The sequence below is a fragment of the Scylla paramamosain genome, chromosome 36 (genome assembly GCF_035594125.1).
Source record: "Scylla paramamosain isolate STU-SP2022 chromosome 36, ASM3559412v1, whole genome shotgun sequence".
Taxonomy (NCBI): domain Eukaryota; kingdom Metazoa; phylum Arthropoda; class Malacostraca; order Decapoda; family Portunidae; genus Scylla; species Scylla paramamosain.
This window is the reverse complement of record NC_087186.1, coordinates 4,621,908-4,642,389: the sequence shown is the minus strand read 5'-3', so window position 1 is coordinate 4,642,389 and position 20,482 is coordinate 4,621,908. Positions and strand designations below refer to the sequence as shown.

General features: G+C 38.3%; 1 protein-coding gene and 1 long non-coding RNA gene across 2 annotated transcripts in view; one reads left to right on the top strand and one right to left on the bottom strand.

The window, feature by feature from the left end:
* Positions 1-20,482, bottom strand: part of LOC135090832 (uncharacterized) — a 148,002-nt gene that overhangs the window by 57,866 nt on the left and 69,654 nt on the right. The window contains exons 5-6 of the mRNA XM_063987923.1: positions 15,644-15,748; positions 13,311-13,386 (exon numbers count right to left, since the gene is read on the bottom strand). Of these exons, the coding sequence (XP_063843993.1) occupies positions 13,311-13,386; positions 15,644-15,748 (181 nt within the window). The remainder of the gene's footprint in view (positions 1-13,310; positions 13,387-15,643; positions 15,749-20,482) is intronic.
* LOC135090835 (uncharacterized) lies at positions 16,314-18,737 on the top strand. The gene is made up of 2 exons (XR_010262138.1): positions 16,314-16,691; positions 17,570-18,737. It is a non-coding gene; the product is annotated as an uncharacterized LOC135090835 (long non-coding RNA).

Below are 20,482 nucleotides of genomic sequence, written 5' to 3'. Positions count from 1 at the left end.
AAAAATCTCAGGTTTCCTAACTAATAATAATACCCAAACTTATGATTCAGTAAGTCCCATTATCAAACTAAGCAAATTTAAAACAAAGATAACACCAGTGGTGATCCCAGAAATGAATACCAATTTAACCATCAAGGATTATAAGGGGACTGCTGACTGTCTTAAAATAAAAGCTATAAAATTAGCGGATTAAAACGTAATAACATCAGATGAAGTGGGTCCAATTCAGCTAATAGTAGATTCAGACTATTATAGAAAATTTATAGGGAAAACATTAAACAAATATGGTGTTCAAATGCTGACAACAGCTGGTGGTAATCTTATGCTAGCTGCTAAAGATGTACTACCAACTCACAGAGCCAACCCCATCTTTGTGACACCAATCCAGTCTCTACTATTAGCCTATATTGGAGCTCAAATTATCCCTAATGAGTTACCTAACTTATACTGGAGCTCAAATTATCCCTAATGAGTTACCTGACATAACAGAAGAAAGAAATAAACCAATATATAAGTTATGGGGCCTAGATACCATGGGAATAAATCCTAATGCTCTGAGTGCTGAAGAACAAATGACCCAAGACTACTATATTCAAGCTGTGGAATACAAAGATAACCAGTATTGGATCAGATTACCTTGAAAAATAAATTCACCATCCCTACCAACCAATTATATTAATACCAAGGGTCAATTAAACAACTTGTGGACTGAACAACAAATACTGCTGGAATAATATGATAATATTATAAGAAATCTAACTGCAAGTAACTTCATAGAAAGGATAACAGAACCAGTAAATCATAACACTGGCCATTACCTTCCTCTTCAGCATACAGTAAAGAAAGACTCTGTCACTACACCCAATAAGAGTGGTTTATGATTTTCAATTGCAGCTCATGAGCAACTAAGGGAGCAAGCAGTCTGAATGACTGTTTGTATATAAGAAAACCTAACTGAAAAACCTCCTTGACATGTTGGTGAAATTCCGTTTAAAACCCTACGCCCTACTAGCTGACATCTCAAAAGCATTCTTAAGAATAGGTTTAAAGGAAAAAGGCACACTTTACAAAATTCTTCTGGCCAAGAGATCTGAGCAATGAGAATCATCCTTTGGATGTGTACAGATTTAAATCCATTCTCTTTGGCTCAAGTTCCAGTCCATTTTTGTTATGTTCAACCTTAAATCATCATTTTGACGAAGCTGGTTGTTTGGAAATAAGTCATGCATTTTATATGGACAATTTACAAATAACAGTAAATACAGAGAAAGAAGCAGTGACTTTATATGAAAAGGCAACAAAAGAATGTTTAGCTGCTAACATGGCTCTGCAGAATTGGAATAGCAACTCAATAATTTTGCAAAACCCTTTAAAGGAATGACTTTATTAAGAATAATCTGTGAGACAAAACTTACTGGGTAGGAAGTGGGATGTGAAAAGTGATAGAATAAGTCTGCACCAGCTTCAATACCCTGAACAAAATCTAACTAAAGGATCCTTACTAAGCCAAATCTCTCTCTTATTTGATCCCCTGAGTATAATAAGCCCTATAACAGTAAGAGGAAAAATTTTACTACAGAAAGCTTGGAAGAAAAAATATTAGTTGGGATACTGTCCTCCCAGAATATTATTCATCTGAATGGCATGGGAATAAGGATGAATGCATTGCAGGTACTGAGGTCTCCATCCCCCAGACAAGTCGATCTAAATCATAATGACAATGCACAACTTCACATCTGTGATGCATCTTCAAAGGTATATGGTGTACTGCCTACTCAGTCACAGATAATCAAAGTGAGTTGATAATGTCAAAATCAAGAGTAGCACCAATGAAAACCTAAACTTTGCCCTAATTAGAATTATTAACAATAGAAATGGGTACTCATTTAGCAAAGTACTTAGTGGAAACAACCATAAAGGATCAGCCTGGGAGTAATATGGACTGATAGCATAATCTGCCTTCACTGGATTAAGAAGAATGAAAACAAAAACCTGCACATGAAAAATAGGATGGAAAAAATACTGTTTACACAAGGGAACTTTATGTACCACCATATTCCTACTAAAGAAAACCTGTTAGATCTCATAACCAGTGGTATAACATTCTCGAAATTAAAGGAGACCAGAGTGTTCCATGAGCCTAACTGGTTAAACCAGAAACAAAACTGGCCCGTACAAAAATCATATAAAGAGGTGGCAGTTAACATAGTAAAAGCTGAACCTCAGGCCAACCATCCACATAATCTGGCAATTGACCTAAAGAAATACTCATCTTTCAGTAAATTAATTAATGTAACCAAAAGAGTATTTTCAATTCATCACTCAGAAGGCAGGTAAAGCAATGCCAGATGCCTTAAAATTTTGGATCAAACAACAACAGTATGAATTCTATGTAGACATCCATAAGGCACTAGGTGAAGGATCCAAAAGTAAGATAAAACTAATAAAGAATCTTGGGCCATATCTGGATGAAGAACAAATCATAAGGTGTCAGGGTAGAATAAAATATGATGAAATACCATATGAGATAAAGCACCCTATCCTGCTACCAAAAGGGAGTCACCTTACCAAACTAATCATAATGGAGGCCTATAAAATAGTTTTGTATGTGGGAATGAAGGACACTCTAGCTCAAGTTAAGAAAAATTCCAGGATACCTAAAGAGTGGCAAGTAGTAAAAAACTCCCTGAAAGAGTGTAATGTATGGCAACGCCATGAGGCGAAACCCTTGACATATCCAGGGCCCCCAAATCTACCTAAAGAAAGAGTAAGCCTAGGTAGACCCTTTGAAGTCATGGGTGTAGATTATACAGGTGCTCTGACAACAACAGGTGAGGGTGATATCTCACAGAAGGTCTATATATGTTTTTTCACCTGTGCCAGGACAAGAGGTACCCATCTAGAAGTGGTCAAAGACCTTAGTTCAGAGACCTTCCTGCAATTGTTTAGAAACTTTGCAGCAAGGCATTCCTGTCCTTGTCTATCATAAGTGATAATGCTACTAACTTTATAGGAATGGATCCCTTTATTCAAGAAATTATAAATGATCCAAAGGTGCAACAAACATTAAGCAACAGGCAATGCTGCTAGAAATTTATCACACCAAGGACACCATGGCAGAATGGATTCACAGAAAGAATGATAGGGGTAGTCAGTCAAAAAGTGCCTAAAGAAGACACTACATTGATCTGAGTTAAATCTCAAAGAATTACGAATGGTAGTAGCAGAAATTGAGACCAGAATCAATAACTGACCTCTAACTTACTTAAATGACACCTCAGTACATCTGGAGGCAATAACACCATCTCATTTCCTATATGGAAGACAATTGGAACCATTCCTGTCTACCAAGGATCATATTGTAGATCCCACCATTGATGATAGGTCCCAGCATCTGGGAGAAAGTTATCATTAACAAAACAAGTTGTGTTAGAGTGGCAGGAGGAATATTGGTCTGAAGAATATTTTGCAAGTCTTCGTGAGAAATTCTACGGTGCTCAACCAGCTGAGAATTTAGCTTCCCTTTAGGAAGGTGATACTGTCTTACTAAAAACAAAGCAGAATTGTTCTACAAGGCCAATAGCTAGGATATTAAAATTGTATCCTGATGAAGATGGCATTGTTAAAACAACAGAAATTAAGTTCAAAGGGCTGTACTAGATAATATATATAAGCTTCTTCTAGTACTTTGTGGAGGTGGTCATGATGAAGGTAAACTCGTAAATGCAGCTGTGTTATATTAATATAAATAAACTGTACAACATAAATAAAGTGAAGCTGCTAGTGAGCTGCATGTCTGCCACCAAGGCCAAGTGAACAAGGACTACCGATGATGCTGGGGTGGTTGCTGGGCCTGCTGACTCAGGTCAGGCTGGGACTTTTGAGGTGAAGGGAGGTCATGTGGCCAGAAAAGTAAAGGGGTCGTGAGGTCCTGGGAGGCCACCTGGCCGTGAAGCAGGCCAGAGCACCGCAGAGACAAAGGGTGAAGGTTGACCTCACTCCCACATGGTGATAGGAGGTGGCTAAAGGTCCTAGTGGATTGGAGAATGGAGTGTAGACGCGGGCAAAGTGTCCCACCACATTACTTGGCCACCCTTCTCACAGTGTCCTTGCGGCGAACAAAGCATGTGGGGTGATGCAAGCACAATAAAACACAGAATTCACATCATAAAAACACGCTTATCTGTGTAATACACGTGATGTATGCACTATACCCAATCACAAGGCTCACAGAACAATGATGTCAGAAAAGTGAGTATGCACTGGCAAATCACAAAATTCACATAGCAGTGATGTCAGAAAAGTGCACACAGTGGCCAAATCACAAAACTCACACTAACTGTAATGTCAGCACAGCGAATTACAGGCTAAGAAAACATTAGGACAACACTAGAGGCCTAAAACAAGAGAACAAGGCATTTCTATGCCAAATAAATTGCAAAAATAACAACAATACACTGCAAAAAATATGCTGCACAAATAATGCACATGATGGTGATAATCTTCATTGAATGTGGTGGGTGAGTGGCCTGCATTGAGTGCAGAGACGGCCACAGGAAGGCACCACAGTTTGTACCAGAAGACTGACAACATGAAATCCAAAGTCTTGGAACAATGGGATCAGCAGCAAAGCAGTCGAGTTTTGTCAGTGATGGCTTGAAGTCGTACGGGTATAGTCGACTCCTTCCACCACAGCCACCATTTTTATGTATTAGATAATATATATAAGCTTCTTCTTCTTCTTCTAGTGCTTTGTAGTAATGGTTGCCAAAGAAATGTGATGGTAAATATCAGCTGCTGTATGTTGATATAATAAAATAGAACTGTACAAATATAATAATGATAAGCTGCCAGCATGTCGCATGTCCGCCACCATGGCCAGGTGGACAAGGACTACTGATGATGCTGGGATGGTTGCTGGGCCTGCTGGTTCAGGTCAGGCTGGGACTCGTGAGGTGAAGGGAGGTCATGCAGCCAGAAAGGCAAAGGGCTTGTGGAGCAGACCAGAGCACTGTGGAGACAAAGGGTGAGGGTTGACCTCACTCCCACGTGGTGATTGGCAGTGGCTGAAGGTACCAAGGGACTGGAGAATGGAATGCAGGGGCGGGCGAAGTGTCCCACCACAGAACTTTTAGAACTATTAATAAATTAGTTCTGCTGAAGTGCTACTCCAAACAACACTGTTGACCTGGAAGGTTGTCTCAGGTTTGGGAGATTACAAAAAAACAAGTTGTGGACCAGGCCACCCTGAGTAGCATCTCAAAGGTCTTGGGATAGGTGGAGGAATTTAATATCAGGTGGTCATATTACCTTAATATAGATTCAGGTAATGCCCAGCCCAAGGATGTGGAAATTTGCACTTGTATCACACATTTATCAAAGTACTTTTGGTCTATGGAGTGATTTGTATAAATTGTAAAGTTTAATTAAGGGATAATTAAGGTTCATATAGTACAAAGTATTAGTTACTATTACAAATAAATTGGAAATTAGATATGTGCGGATTGTGGGCAGGTTTTGTTCTGATGTGGCGGTTTGGGATCCAAGCTTGCTGCTTGACTCCTGTTGTCAGGGACAGTCACCAGCCTTCTCTCAAGTCATATCTCTGCCACATTACAGTCTGCACTTACAATATATTCACTTAGTTGCTAAGAACTTAAAAGCCTGGAAACCTGGACAGCAACAAATAGTTTGTCTTAGCTAGGAATACATGACCAACCGTCAGCTTGGAAAACCCAGTGACACCAACTCACCACTGCCCCCAGCTGGTCCGAACCACAGCTAAGTTATCACTTATTCATTATTAAATTTAGTGATGCTTTCTGTGGTTGTGTGTTAGCTGAGAGATCATAGGGTGAGTGAAGGCTGAAAAGTTCCCACACCAGTAATCCAAGGTAATCTAAAATATTAACAATTAATGGTATCCACAAGTATCTAAAATTAATAAGCAAGCAATTTAGTCAGGGATATAAAATATCAACAGTGACTGACCATTAGTCGTGTATGTAAACTTAGTGTTGTTTTTTAAATGATCGTTACTTTACTATACCAGCTTTTATTCATTAACATTTTAATGTTTTATGTCCTCTGTAACTGTTATATTCAGTTATACAAAAAGTATAGTGGAACCTCGGCTACTGAAAGCCTCCCTTTACGAACAAATCAGTTTTTGAACAAAATTTTGAATTCGTTATTACTTCAGTTGCAGTACCATAATTTGGTTCTAGAACAAAGTTGCTTGATTTAAAATATTAAAAGACATAGGAAAAGCTGCTGTTTATTACTAATTCATAGTTTCTATAAATATTTACTTTGTTTTTATGTGTTTGGAGGAGAGACACAGAGTGTAAGACAGTAATTCAATCTTTGAAATAAGGTAAATGTGATCCCACTGAAAAGCCCTTATGTAAACAAACATTTTTCAGAGCTCAGGAATTATTCCAACCCACCTGTGGCTCTCTTAAAGACCCCCAACACCACTACTACTGCACAACTGCATTTTTCCATCAGCTTTTCCCAGCAGCAAGATGTCTAAGTGTTATGATAACCTTAATTTTGGAAGTCCTCTCTGTGTCCCTCTGTAAGGCTTCCCTCTCTTGATCGATGACAAAGAGAATACCTGCACATTCTAAACATTATCTTCTGATGAGTTCTGTGTCACTAAGTTCATTCAATACATCTTTTCTGGATAAATATATAATTTGTGAGCTACTAAATATATCAGCCGGCTTGACCCATTGTTTTTCGCTATTTCCAAAATAATCATTCACATCAGCATGTTATATTAGCACGGCCTAATTCACACCCTGCCCTAATTTTTGATGTTATAGTGCATTCACAGGTGTATTTAATTACAGCGTTTACTCTTGAGTTCAAATGCGTCATAGCCGACCCCTGTGAAGCAATTTGAACAGGTGAAGTTGTGACATCATCACAAACTACCTTGTCTACCACATACTCCTCCCCTTATCCCCTTCCCCATTTCCTCCTCTCTCTCTCTCTCTCTCTCTCTGAACAACATATAATAATTAATGAATACCAGGCACCCGGAGAGGAGATTTGATAACAAGTTTATACACATGATGGGTGGGGAAATTCTAACAATAACATACATACATTTTATTTCATCCCATATCACTATGAATAAACAGTTTATCCTCGTCATCGCTGTCAATGGTGATGGTGACGGGTTCCACACCTTCATGTATATTGTCTGATGACCTCTTCCTTGAACGATCTGGACCTTCTCGCAGCACCCGCCCACACCTCCTTGGTTGCGACAAGCTTTGCCCCCTAGAGCCGTGCTTGCAGGTCTGCCAGAGTGAACTGCTTAAATGTTGAAAGTACATGTCGCTTCATACAGCCCCACACTTGTTTGATGGTGTTTAACTCTGGATGAGCAGGTGGCAACCAGATGACCTCATGGCCCCATGATTGGATAATTTTGTCAACTGTGTAGCATGGTTTGGGCTGGTTTTCCTTGCAGATCAGCAGCAGCTCAGGGCGCATAGCATGTGGTGGGAATGGTAGGCTGCGGCACTCGAGCCATTTCATGATCTCAGCTTTTCTTGTGCCAGTGGTGGGGCAACGGGTCTCCTTGGTCAGCTGACTGTGGTAGGGTGTGTTGTCCAGCACCAGCACCGATGGCTCAGTGAGCGCCAGCAGAAGCTGTGATATCAGCCAGCGAATGAATAGAGCACTGTTCATTTCGCCGCCATGGTAGTTTCCAGTTTTGTTCTTGGCAGGGTAGCACAGAAATTATTCGTCAATGAATCCCTCACCTGTGCCACCTGCTACTACCACAAAGCACTCACCCTCCCCAGGAGGCACTTGACAGCTGAAGGTGGCACTGGTGTTAGGCTGTGTTGTGTCTACCCACTCTTTACTGTGGTGCATCCAGGTAGTAAACCACATCTTGTTGATGTAAACCACCTGTCTTCCCTCCTCCAGATGCTTCCTGAGTGATCAAAGAGCGTTAACACAATGATACACAACATCTAAAGTTTCCTTCTTCACGTACAGTTTCCTTTGTGATGTCTTACACCTGAACCCCATGATGAGAAGTAAATGCCACACAGTCATCTGTGAGGTTTCCTCCGGGATGATATCCACCCTCTTTAATTCTTCACTCACCATACCAATAGTGACAGGCTGTTTGGTAGCAAATTTGCTGTGTACGTGGTGGCAAATGGCACCAACAGCGAAATTGTCAAAGACAGCCGTGGTAGCAATGGACGTCGGTTTTCCAGGCGGTTTTGTCGGAGGAGTGGCTGTCACGGGCAGTGTTGGTGATCCAGAATGTGAGCTCATGCTGTGCTTCACCATCATCTGCACAACATTCATTGTCATCCCCATGGACTGTCATTCCCCTGCAACATGATCATAAGGCCTGTATTGCATGCCTATAATATTTCATATATAATCATCAAATTAGTTTCCAATGCAAGACATTACAGGGATGCCATTGAAACTTTCATTGATGACAATAGGAGATAAATGCAGGTTTCATACCTGTCCAAACTAATCCGTAATTTCTTGGCTGCTTTCTCTCGGTTGAAATAGTGTAAAAGTCGCAGTGCAATTGCGGTTTTACAACCACAGCTGCAACGTGGCATATTGGACATGGCAGCGATGCACCACTCTCCTCATACAAGGGGGGGAATGAAACCAATATTGCATGCTGCCCCTGGCTCATCAGGATAATGTAAACCATACATGGAGGGGGGTAGGAAACGAGTGATAGTGGGAGGGAAGGGGAGGAGTATGGGGTAGACGAGGTAGTTTGTGATGACGTCACAACTTCACCTGTTCGAATTGCTTCGCGGGGTGTTAACTACGACACATTTGAATTCAAGAGTAACCACCGTAATTAAATACACCTGTGAATGCACTATAATGTCAAAAACTAGGGCAAGGTGTGAATTAGGCTGTGCTAATATATCATGCTGATGCGAATTATTATTTTGAAAATATGGATTAAACCGGCTGAAATACATATTAGAGATGTTGTGAAGCAGCTATCTTGGCTGTGGGGATGTGTCATAACCTGCTAAGACAGGGTAGGCTGGTGTCTGGTGAACAGATTAATCCATTTTACATTGATTCCTATGAGGAAAATAGTTTTGATTTTTTTAATTTTCAGATTTTGAACAGCATTCAGGAACTAATTAAGTTAAAAAAAAAATCGAGGTTTCATTAAGAGTCATTGTTCTTGCCCTGATAATCTTGAGAAACTCAAAAAAAAAAAAAAGTGTGGGGGAATGGAATGTATGTGATTATGAAACAGTGAAGGTCAAGCCTGCTGTAAACAAAGGACTCCCTGTATATAAAAAATAATTTTAAGAGTTGTAGATAGTCAGGAAATATTTTAATTTTGGGAGGGCCTATCTCAACCAAATCAGAACCATGGTCATTTTCTGCCACTGCTTTTATTAAGAATTCTAATACGAATTACATCTACACAGTGTATCAGTGGAACCTGCCCTCTGTGTTAGCAGCGACCTGGCTGTGCTACATTTTTTCTGTTCTCTAACCTCCTTACTCTTCCTCATCTCTACCCACCATCTCTTCTTCCTCTTATCATCTTTGCTTTATTTATTCTCCTGCTTGTATATAGGGTGTAACAGGAGTTTCTGTGGATATTGCCAGCGAAAGTACAGGTTATTTTAAGTAAAAAATGTTCTTTGCATATATGCGTCTTGAGGTGTTGTTTAGCCGTGGTATGAAATTCAAGTGTAACCTGGCAACAGATACAATGGGCAGCCTGGGCGGGTAACCAGGGTGGAGAAACACCATTTTCATGGTCCACATTACTTTAAGTTATGCAATATAATCTGAACGTATTCAATATCAGCATCTTGGAGGGAAACTATGTGATCTGACTAACATTCAGCTGATTTGCTGATAGCCTTCATGCTTCCCACTCCCTGCCCAGGCAGGCATGGTGCCTCACAGCCTACTATTTTATTTGTCATTTATTACATTCATACTATCATTGTGTAATGTTTATCGGTTATCAGTATCAGTCTGTTGTTGTCACTTGTCTCATCATGCAGATATTGTAAACCTCTAAAACTTGTAGAAATCATGACTGAATTATTCACAATTTCAGATCCCCGCCTGGCCCAGCCATTGTATCCTTTGCTAGGCTACACTTGAATTTTATGCTTTGGCTAAACAATGCCTTAAAATGCTTATGTACATAGAACATTTTCCATTTAGTAAATCTAGATAGATAAAAATCTGTATTTTTATTTATGGCAATATCCTCAGAAACTCATGTCAGGTTATTGGTCGAGTTTACCCTGAAAAGGAACACGTTTTTTTTAGTGTCCTCCATGTTCCATTTTCTTTCAAAATGTATCTTTATTCTTAGTTATAAGTTAGTATAAGGCTTATTTACTCATTTTATATCATGTAGTATTATTCTCTTCATAATTTGAGTTCTTTATATGTATGTATATGTAAGGAAAAAGGTGTATTTGATGTGGAATGTGTTAGGGCGAGGAATACATGTCTGGCTTTTGCATGAGTCAGCAAGTTCTTGAGACAGAAAACTAGAGGCCCTGAGGGAGAACAGAGGGGTGGCGTTTCTCAAGGGATATTTTCGGGTGTGGTGTGGTGATGGAGTGTGTGTGTGGGGATATTAGTGATGTGGTGGTATAACCCTGATGTCCAGGATCAGGTTGGTGAGTCTTTTGTGGTACCAAGAGCTCTTGTCTGCTGAAATTTTGTTGGTGAGCTGTGTTGGTTATGTAATGCTGAGGGGATAGTGTCAAGGTGAGAGGCAGCCATTTTGTGGTTGGGGCTGCAGTGGTGTTGTGGCATCATTGGTGTCTCGGGGGGTGGTGCTATAGTGTTATAGGTGATCTATGGTGATGGCAGTGTTGTCTTGTGAGGTTTGAAAAGGTAAAATATGGGAATTGTCATTTGGTGATGCAGTGATGGCATCTGGGGAAATTCCTGCAACAGGGGAAAATATTTCAGCGGCCTATAAAGGAGTAAAACGGTTTTAATGCTTTGTGAAGTGACAGGAATGTCATATATTTGTGTGTATAACCTTTAAGCAACAGGGGAGGCGATATAAGACCCTGAAGTAAAGAGAAACGTATTGTAATTGAGTGTGGGAATTATCTTGTGTTGGTCTAGGATAGAAATTTGTTCCCTAAATTCCTTTTAAATTTTCACATCAATACCTTCCGTTTTCAAATCATTGTAGGAATATTCAGTAGTACACTAAAGAAAGTAGTACATCTTTTATATTTTACTTAAAATAGGCAATTATTTCAAATTTAATCATAAAATATCATAAGGTATGTACCTAAATTCAAAGGAAATTGGAAATGTAGAAAGTAAATAATTATTGTTCGACTCAATTACATCACACTCTTTATTTTGTATAGCATAGAATATAAATTCCTTAGTTCACAGATGAATATTTCAGATTCCCTCATCACTGGAGATTTTCATATCTTTTCAATCATGCAAATCAATCATTTTATGCACCCAAAAAATAAGAAAAAATAAAGAAAATACTTAGAATCAAACTCAAACTCCTGTGAATTTCTACTGTGGCAGATCTTTTAGATCATACTGAACGCCATGAAACTTGAGGAAGCATCTCTTCTCACTGGTGCTGCAAAGGTATATTTGACACTTTAGGCACCATATTACAGGAGATGACTCGCAGGATGGGTTTTTGCATCTCCCTCTTTTAGGAAGGTTGATTGGGAAATGTCCAATCTGGTCATCCTTTACTGGTTTTGGTGGAATTGGTTTGGTGTTGTGGCTCTTTTGTTTCCTTTCTGCCAGCTTTTCATCAACTGATGCACTTGAATGCCAACCTCTTCGTTTTCCTGATAAAGATTTGTCTTGCATCCTCAGACATGACGACAATACTAATTTGAAATCATAGAGATTTAGATATTTTGCATGTGCATCCAAAGACTGGGTGTCCCTTCTGTAAAGCAGCCAGGCATTACAAATGCTAAGATCTACAAAGTGAAAGAATATTCGGTGGTACCACTTTTTAGATCTGAAAAACTTCCTGTAAAATGCAATGAGTGCATTCATTTTATCTACTCCCCCCATATTTGCATTTGTAGTGCTTGATAAGAGCAGGGCAGTTTACTTGAGTATTTTCTGTTGTGGATACTGATTCATCCCAACAGAGTATTTTTGTGACTGGCTGAGCAGATCCCATGGTAGACATGATGGTGCATAAATTGCTGTCATTCCACCGAACAACCCTTACACTCTCTGGACAAGTTTCTGTTTTTCCATCATATTCTACAAAAGCAGACTTTCCTTTTGCTTTCAAATCTTTATCAGGTATCATTCTCAATCCAGAAAGTCTATTGGTGTGAACTGTTCCCATGTATAGTATACCCCTTTTATACATCTCAAAATACAAAGGAATTGTTGAGAACAGGCTATCCTTGTAAAGTCTATGGTTCTTGTTGTTAGGAATAACTGATGCTAATTTGCATACAGTATTAGCACTGGATTTCAAATCAGGGAATCCATCGACTTTAGGAGTTGATCCAACACATACTTCAAAATTGTGTACAATACCTTGCCTATCAGCAAGAGTCCATACTTTGAAGCCCCAAGGGTTGGGCTTTCCTTTGATGTAATATCTTGGATCTCTTGTCCCTTTATATGGTATCATCAATTCATCTACACACACATTCTTATTCATAGGAATCATATTGTACTTGGATTTTACATGGTTCAACAGTGGCTTGACTTTGTACAGTTTGTCATATTCTGGCATTCCTTTGGCAGAACACTGTGAATTATCTGAGAAGTGACTTGATTCTTTCCCACCTAGCACAGGACATGTAGTCTATTGCAGCCCTAAGGTTTGCATCAGAAGTCCAGTATCTATGATGACTGGACATTTTAATGACACTCATGTAGATGCAAATGCCTAAAAATTACTCTAGCTCTTCTACTATTAGAGAAAGTAGTTTGCTTGGATCAACATTGCAAGGCATATTGATTGCTCTCATTACATATTAGTGTCAGTAATTCTGTCAAAGAACTGCCTGAAATATTCCACTGGTTCCAATGCATTCTCTCTGCCTGATATAAAACCCCTGAATTCAGGAATAATTCTTTCATTATTCTCATTAGGTTCACATTGTTTCCAATTAATTTTTGTGTTTCAGGTTTCTATAACCATTAATCTCCTCCTCTACCTCCTCATCTTTTTCTACCTCAAAAACATGACCTACTGAAGGTGTGGTGACTGTTGCGTCTAAAGAATTACCATGTCCATGACATGGATTATCATTATTGTTACTTACCCATATTAGGATTTGCCTGGATGATGCCTGGACGAACTTCTCGTGCCCAAAGCATGTATGCAGTGAAACGAGATTTCTGGAAGAGAATATCCAAAAATTAAAATGCTTATATTTTGGGTCAGGTATAGCAAATCCTTTCTAGAACTTTGTGACTTGTATTTTCTGGGATGTATAAACATTTTTTTTTTTTAATCTCTTGAAGTCATATATACATTCACACACATCCATACTCAAAACATGCGTATAAGAGCATAGGATCACATGTCTTCAACTTCCTCCAGATAGGGCATGATTCCTAGGCTTACATCCTGTATCTGTTCACTGTTAGGTGATAAAAAGATAAAACTAACTTTTGTCCGCTGAGCCTCTTGGTATTAAGTCAAGTGTATTAATCATACCACCATTTTTCTTCTTTTACTATTACTATAAAAATAAGAGAAAAGTGTCATAATCAGTGAGGTTCATCCCTCACATAAATGCTGTGACTTGACAATTATGAAATACAACTTTATTGCACTGAGAGTTAAAAAACAAACAAACTGGGTATTCTTTTCCAAAGGATATTGCTAAATCTTTATCCATGTCATGTGACAACACCACTACTATACATAAATTATATCTATAACTACAAGGAACCATGCTAGATAAAATCAGCAGTTATTTAAAATGATCCCTTTCCTGACATACAAGAAAGGTGCACTTTCCCAGGTATGCAACGATCTTCCAGTAACAATTTTGACAGACTGTGGCTCAGCACTCTTTATGTTCAAGACATAAATCTGGGCATGAACCCTGCAGCAATGTAATGCAAGTTTAAGTCAGACATAAGGATTACATGTACTATTCTGTATGACACCACCAATCCCATTAATGGATATCCAACAATCCTCATGCACATTTTTTAAATGTTTCCAGATTTTCAGGGAATGATTCTGCTATCCCTGAAGCAAATGTTCTACTCAAAACGCCTAACACAACTCTTTGCTTCATTGCCATACACATTATACTAAGTCAAAGGTCTCCATTGCATATTTTGCCAAACCTGTTGCAAAGTTTCATGTTCACTCTGCTCTGGTTTATAGTCATTGATGAAATCATAAATATGCCAACATAATGAGGTCACAAAAAAATCACATGGCACAGCTCACAAAGTTCACAAACCAATGCCACACGACAGGCAACTCGATAACAATAACTCTTCTGCCTCTTTGTACTGCCATCTCTTGGTGTGCTCTGGAACCAGTCACAGAACCTTTTGATACCACTATGTACATTCATCTTTTGGTCCCAAATACTCTCACACCCAACAGTCTTCCTACTGCACTCACTGATGCAACCACATAACCTATCACTGCCTTATCAACAACTCTTTCATCTGCTTGTCTCATCTATGTCTATCTATATACTAAGCTGGCAATCTCACACAGGGTGGGACAGACAAAACACCACACACATACATCATTCACACTTTCAGGCCCATCAGCCCCTGGAAGAAAGGGATAGTCTTGTGGACCATCCTACTACACTCACATGAATATGTTTCTTAAACCAGACACTTTCAATCACTAACTCAATTATTGCATAACCTTATCATACTTTTCTGTTTCATTTCATCAAGGCATATCATACATACCAAGTAAATCTTCAACTATTATATTTCTAACTCTGACAATGAGATCCTCCAATCAATACATTCACATTCACTGCAAAACTCTGCAAATACTTATCAATATAATTTCAGAAGGCTTCTCTCAGCTTCAACCCTCATTATTAGTCTCACATGCACTCAAAAGCACGGACAGTTCTCACCCCAATTTTACTTTCATCTATACCAGTTTTAATGAATCCCGTTTCCATTCCTACACATCTCTCTGCACTTCTGGACCAAAACCATCCTTTCTCTCTCTCTCTCTCTCTCTCTCTCTCTCTCTCTCTCTCTCTCTCTCTCTCTCTCTCTCTCTCTCTCTCTCTCTCTAAACCCTCTCTCCATTTAATCTTGTTTACTACATTGCTAACACATCCAACTTTCACTTATTTTATTCCTAATCTTTTCTCTTTTAACCTTTACACATAACACATCCACAGACATTCACTGATCCAGTTAAGAATGTTGGGGAGAGATTCATCTCTCCTCCCTCAAGATTTATTTCTTAACAAGAAGCTTAAACAAATAAAACCCCTTTCCCTATGTCCCATCTCTTCTGATGCTAAAAAGAGAGATGTATCTCAAGTAACCAAGTATATAAATATGTAAATACTGTTATCAGTAGCCTGCATCTCTCCACAGTGTTAATATTTTACATGTAAAGCTGAGAAATTATTGATTTCCATACCCCTTTGTCCTTGCGTTGAGCTTTCTTCCTTCTCACCACCACTTGGCCACCCTTCATGACAATGCTCTTCTTTCCTTGTTTTTCTGAGAAGTAGAGGGACTGTGCCTATAAGAGAAATAAAAACCAGGTTAGTGATAAAGGAAAATTGTGTGGGAGAGAAAGACGAGAAAGAGGAAGGAGGGATGAAAGGAAAGATTGAAAGGAGGAAGAGATATTAGGAAAATGTGAAAACAAGATGAGAAACAGGCTAAAGAAATAAAGAACAATGACTGAATAACACAGAGTAAGAAAATTGAGAAAAGTACTAGCTCACCTGAAATGCTGTTAAAATAATGAATATATATATATATATATATATATATATATATATATATATATATATATATATATATATATATATATATATATATATATACACAGAGAAGTACACATATTGGCTGCAACAATGGCAGATACACTAATAATAAAGAGGAACATAACAAAGACAGGTTTAGAAAACTATACAAATGTGTACATATGTAAGTAAGTATGTATGTATGTATGTATGTATGTATGTATGTATGTATGTATATATATATATATATATATATATATATATATATATATATATATATATATATATATATATATATATATATATATATATATATGATGAATTGCAATAGCCTGCTGCATAAAAGAAAAGAAAAAAAAAGGCACAGATGGATGAAGGAGTGGTACAAGAAAAGACATGAGTACAGCAATGAGAAGCTGCTGAAGGAGATAAGGGTCAGTGATCCAGAGGATTATAGAAATTATATGCGAATGGACAGTGCAGCATTTGACAATTTACTGAAGATGGTGGCTCCAATTATTTCCAAAAAGAACATTGTGATGCGGGAATGTATCCCTGCAAGTATGTAGTTATCAGTAACACTGCGTTATCTGGTCACTGGCAACACATTTGAAGACCTGAAAAATTAGTAGTGCGGTGTCCCCTCGGTCAATCAGTTGCATCGTAATGGAGACATGCAGAGCTATCATTCATTGCCTCAAAGAATATATAAAGGTAAGAAAATAATGCATGGCAGTTTCAATTTTTATATTTGGAAAATAAATGACAAGTCCTTTTAATAACACAAGGAAACATAAACTGCACCAAGAAAGTGGAACATGTTAGTGTAATAGTTTTTCTATACTACTAATAATGAAAAAAAGTACAATATATCCTCATGTTACAAGTAATTAACTATGAAAGCATGTTTTCAATAGCACAAATAATCCTTTATCATGATAGTAAACCATAAAATGCAGCCTATGTAGTGTAGAAAATCCCTTCCTATCAGTGACCATATTAATTTTTGTTATAAGAGAAAATCTTTCCTGGGTATCTGTATTACATAATTACTATAATTCCTTTAACACACACATTGACTTTAATGTCTAAGTGAAAGAAGAAAAATATTGGGTAAGTGATGATCCTGTTGCAGAATTATCTGTCATCATATTCCCTGAATCTCTGTGTACTTGATCCATTTGAAGATACATTACTTACTAGGGTACTAGTCCTCATCAGTGCATTTATTACAACTGAGTGGCGGTGTAATGTTCCCGTTTGACCCTCGAATAATATATCATTTATAACTTTCTTAGCAAACAGCATTTGGGTATGACTCATGTTCCACAACTCGACAGCCCAAGCACTTGCTATTTTCACATATTCATCATTTGTGTCACAGAGACGGTTGCACGCCAAAGTTAGTAGTTCCTCCTGTTGATCCGTCTTGGTCTTCTTTTTTGGTGGAATTCGTGGGAAGGATTGTGATGATGTGGATGCATCAACCTGGAAATCGATAGTCAGAAACATATCATAAATACATATGACATTCATTTACAACTTAAAGATTTCAGTACTCAGTTACATAATAATTTATTTTATTCCTACAGCTTCCTAGGACAACAGAAGAGTGGAAGGTGATTGCAAAGGGCTTCAAAAAGCACTAGAACTTCCCTCAGTGCCTTGGTACTATTGACAGCAAGCATGTGGAAATGAAATGTCCACTGAACTCGGGATCTATGTTCTACAATTACAAGAAAACATATAGCATTGTATTAATGGCAGTTGTAAACTCTGGGTATAAATTTATAATGGCAGATACTGGTGTTAATGGTAGGTGTCTGATAGAGTTGTATTTAGTCACACAACATTTGGACAGATGTTCAAAGATCAGTCTCTACATATCCCTGAATCTGCCTGTTTACCAAACTGTGACAGACAAGTTCCATATGTCCTGATAGGTGATGATGCTTTTACTTTGTCTGAAAATTTGTTGAAGCCATACAACCAAGCTGAACTGAATAATCCTAAACATATATTCAATTATCAGCTTAGTAGAGCAAGACACATTGGTGAAAATGTGTTTGGCATTATGAATGCTCGGTTTGGTGTGTTCCAGAGGCCTATTTGGGTATCACCTGATAAAGCTCAGTACATTTTTTTTTTTTTTTTTTTTAGCTTGCTGCTATTTACATATTTACTTGCGAAGAGGGAAATGACATGCATACATTCACCAAGGCAATGTGGACAAGAGAAAATCTGGAGACCAGACAGATTCATGAGGGATCATGGCAATTAGTACCAAAACTACTAAATTTGCAGAGTACTAAGACTAGAAATCCATCACAGCATACAAAAATGGTTAGGGAGAGCTACTGTGAATACTTTAACCTAGAAGGAAAGGTTCCATGGCACAAGAGATACGCTATATAAAATAACAGTACAATAGTAGGCTTTGCATTTGGACCACTATTATTTGTTTTATGATGTTAGTTGCATTCCAAGATATGAGACAGGCGATGCTTTGACACCACGAGAGAGAGAGAGAGAGAGAGAGAGAGAGAGAGAGAGAGAGAGAGAGAGAGAGAGAGAGAGAGAGAGAGAGAGAGAGAGAGAGAGAGAGAGAGAGAGAGAGAGAGAGGTGTCACACTCCTTATAGGCTATATAATAAATTACTCTTTGATGATAGTCTAAAACTTAATATTAATTTTTATTGTGGTATCATATGTTTCTTTATATTATTAGCAATAATAGTTCAATACATATTTTACTTACCAATGATGTTTCATTTAAGCCATCCCCTTCCTCATCCTCCTCTACGCTTATTGTGCTTGTAGACTGTGAAGGCGTTTCTTGATCAGTTAAAAACTGCATCTCATCAAAATACCATAACATTGGTTCATAAATGTCGTCTGAATCAGCCCAAGATTTCTGTGAACTGTTAATTTTTGCTAATTCCTTTCTAAAGTTTGTTTGGAGTGAATTTATTTTCTTTCTTACATCATCTCTTGTAGTTTCTGGATACTTTTCATTATATTTTTTCAACAACACTTCATATGCACTTTTTTTTTCTTGTTATTGTATTGTTTGCTTTTCACCTGCTACAATGCAGGTAAATCCCTTTACAGTTGTATGATTTCTAGTATGAATGGTCAATCATCTTTCTTGCCAACCATGTCGACAGTCTGAAGGCAGGAGATTCTACAATATTACCCTCAAACTACTCAATATATTTGTATTGTGCAATAAAATATCAAACTTTTTTGATGTCTTCAATATATTGTGTCATTTTTCAATACTGCCCCTTCACTGTCAATACTATTGTACAATACCAAATATTGCGCAATAATATTGATTGTGTAGGGTCAGCTTTACCAGCTGTGCAAGCTGCTGTTCACCTATCAAGTGTCTTCCTTTTTCCTTTCCTCTCCCTTCTTTTGTCTTGTCTCAAAGCTCCCTACCTGTCACCTCCTCTTTCCATTATTTGTTAGAAATAAGGGACAAGGGAGTGAAAATTGGCTCTTTCTCTTCCTCTCATTCATTACATGTCATATTCACTTCACCATTTCTCACTCTTTCTCACTCTCCATTTTTATTCTCAATCAGTCTCATTGTATTTAGCAATCCTTAGGATTGTTCTTAGTCTCACAGAGGAGGAGGAGGAGGAGGAGGAGGAGGAGGAGGAGGCGACAGCAGGGAAGCAAGAGTGGGAGGAGAAGGAAGAGGGTGGAGGCAAGGAGGGGGTTAGCAGGTGTTAAGGTCAGGTCACCACAAAGCACAATATTTTCACTTATAAAAAGCTGTAATGATCGGACAAGTTTCTAAGTTTACTGAAGTGTGCTTTCATCATACACAGCTGACAGATATCTTTACCATTGTCATAATACTACCTTGCAAATCTGCCATGGCATGAATAACAAGAACAAAGTGTGGAAGGCATGTTCAATTAATGTGTAGGTGCGACCTTGGTATTACCAATTTTAGGATTAAGGATGAATGGAATGGTCAACTCACGGGTGTGACATAGCCATGGCAATTGTGGCAATTGAGTATGAGTAGAAGGATCACAGTCAGATGGGGATGGGTGCTGTCTGGTCCATTCTATTTCCCAAGGGATTAATGGCAGGGTATGCTCGACTGTTTAATTGTTTAATTTAGAAACTTTATATTATAAAGTGCTGGAAATGTAATACCTGATCGCACACAATATAAAGAAATAAATATACATGCAAGAGACATAGCAAATGTGGAACAGTAATTTATAGATTTTAGTGAGGGGCAGAACAGGGAACAATTTGGTTCGTGTAAATGAAATGCTGTAACAGATTTATCACTAGTGTTTGTGTGGAAGCTTTATGTATCTGTATGACAACTAATATAGACAAATAGACAGGGATTGGGCTAGTGGTAGCAGTGTGGTGGAATTTGAAGAGGCTCAATTCAGGCATGCGTTTCTATAGTAATGGCATCAGTAGCCACTGCACATGTGCAGGGAAAGTTCTAGTCTAGCTCTCAAGACGACC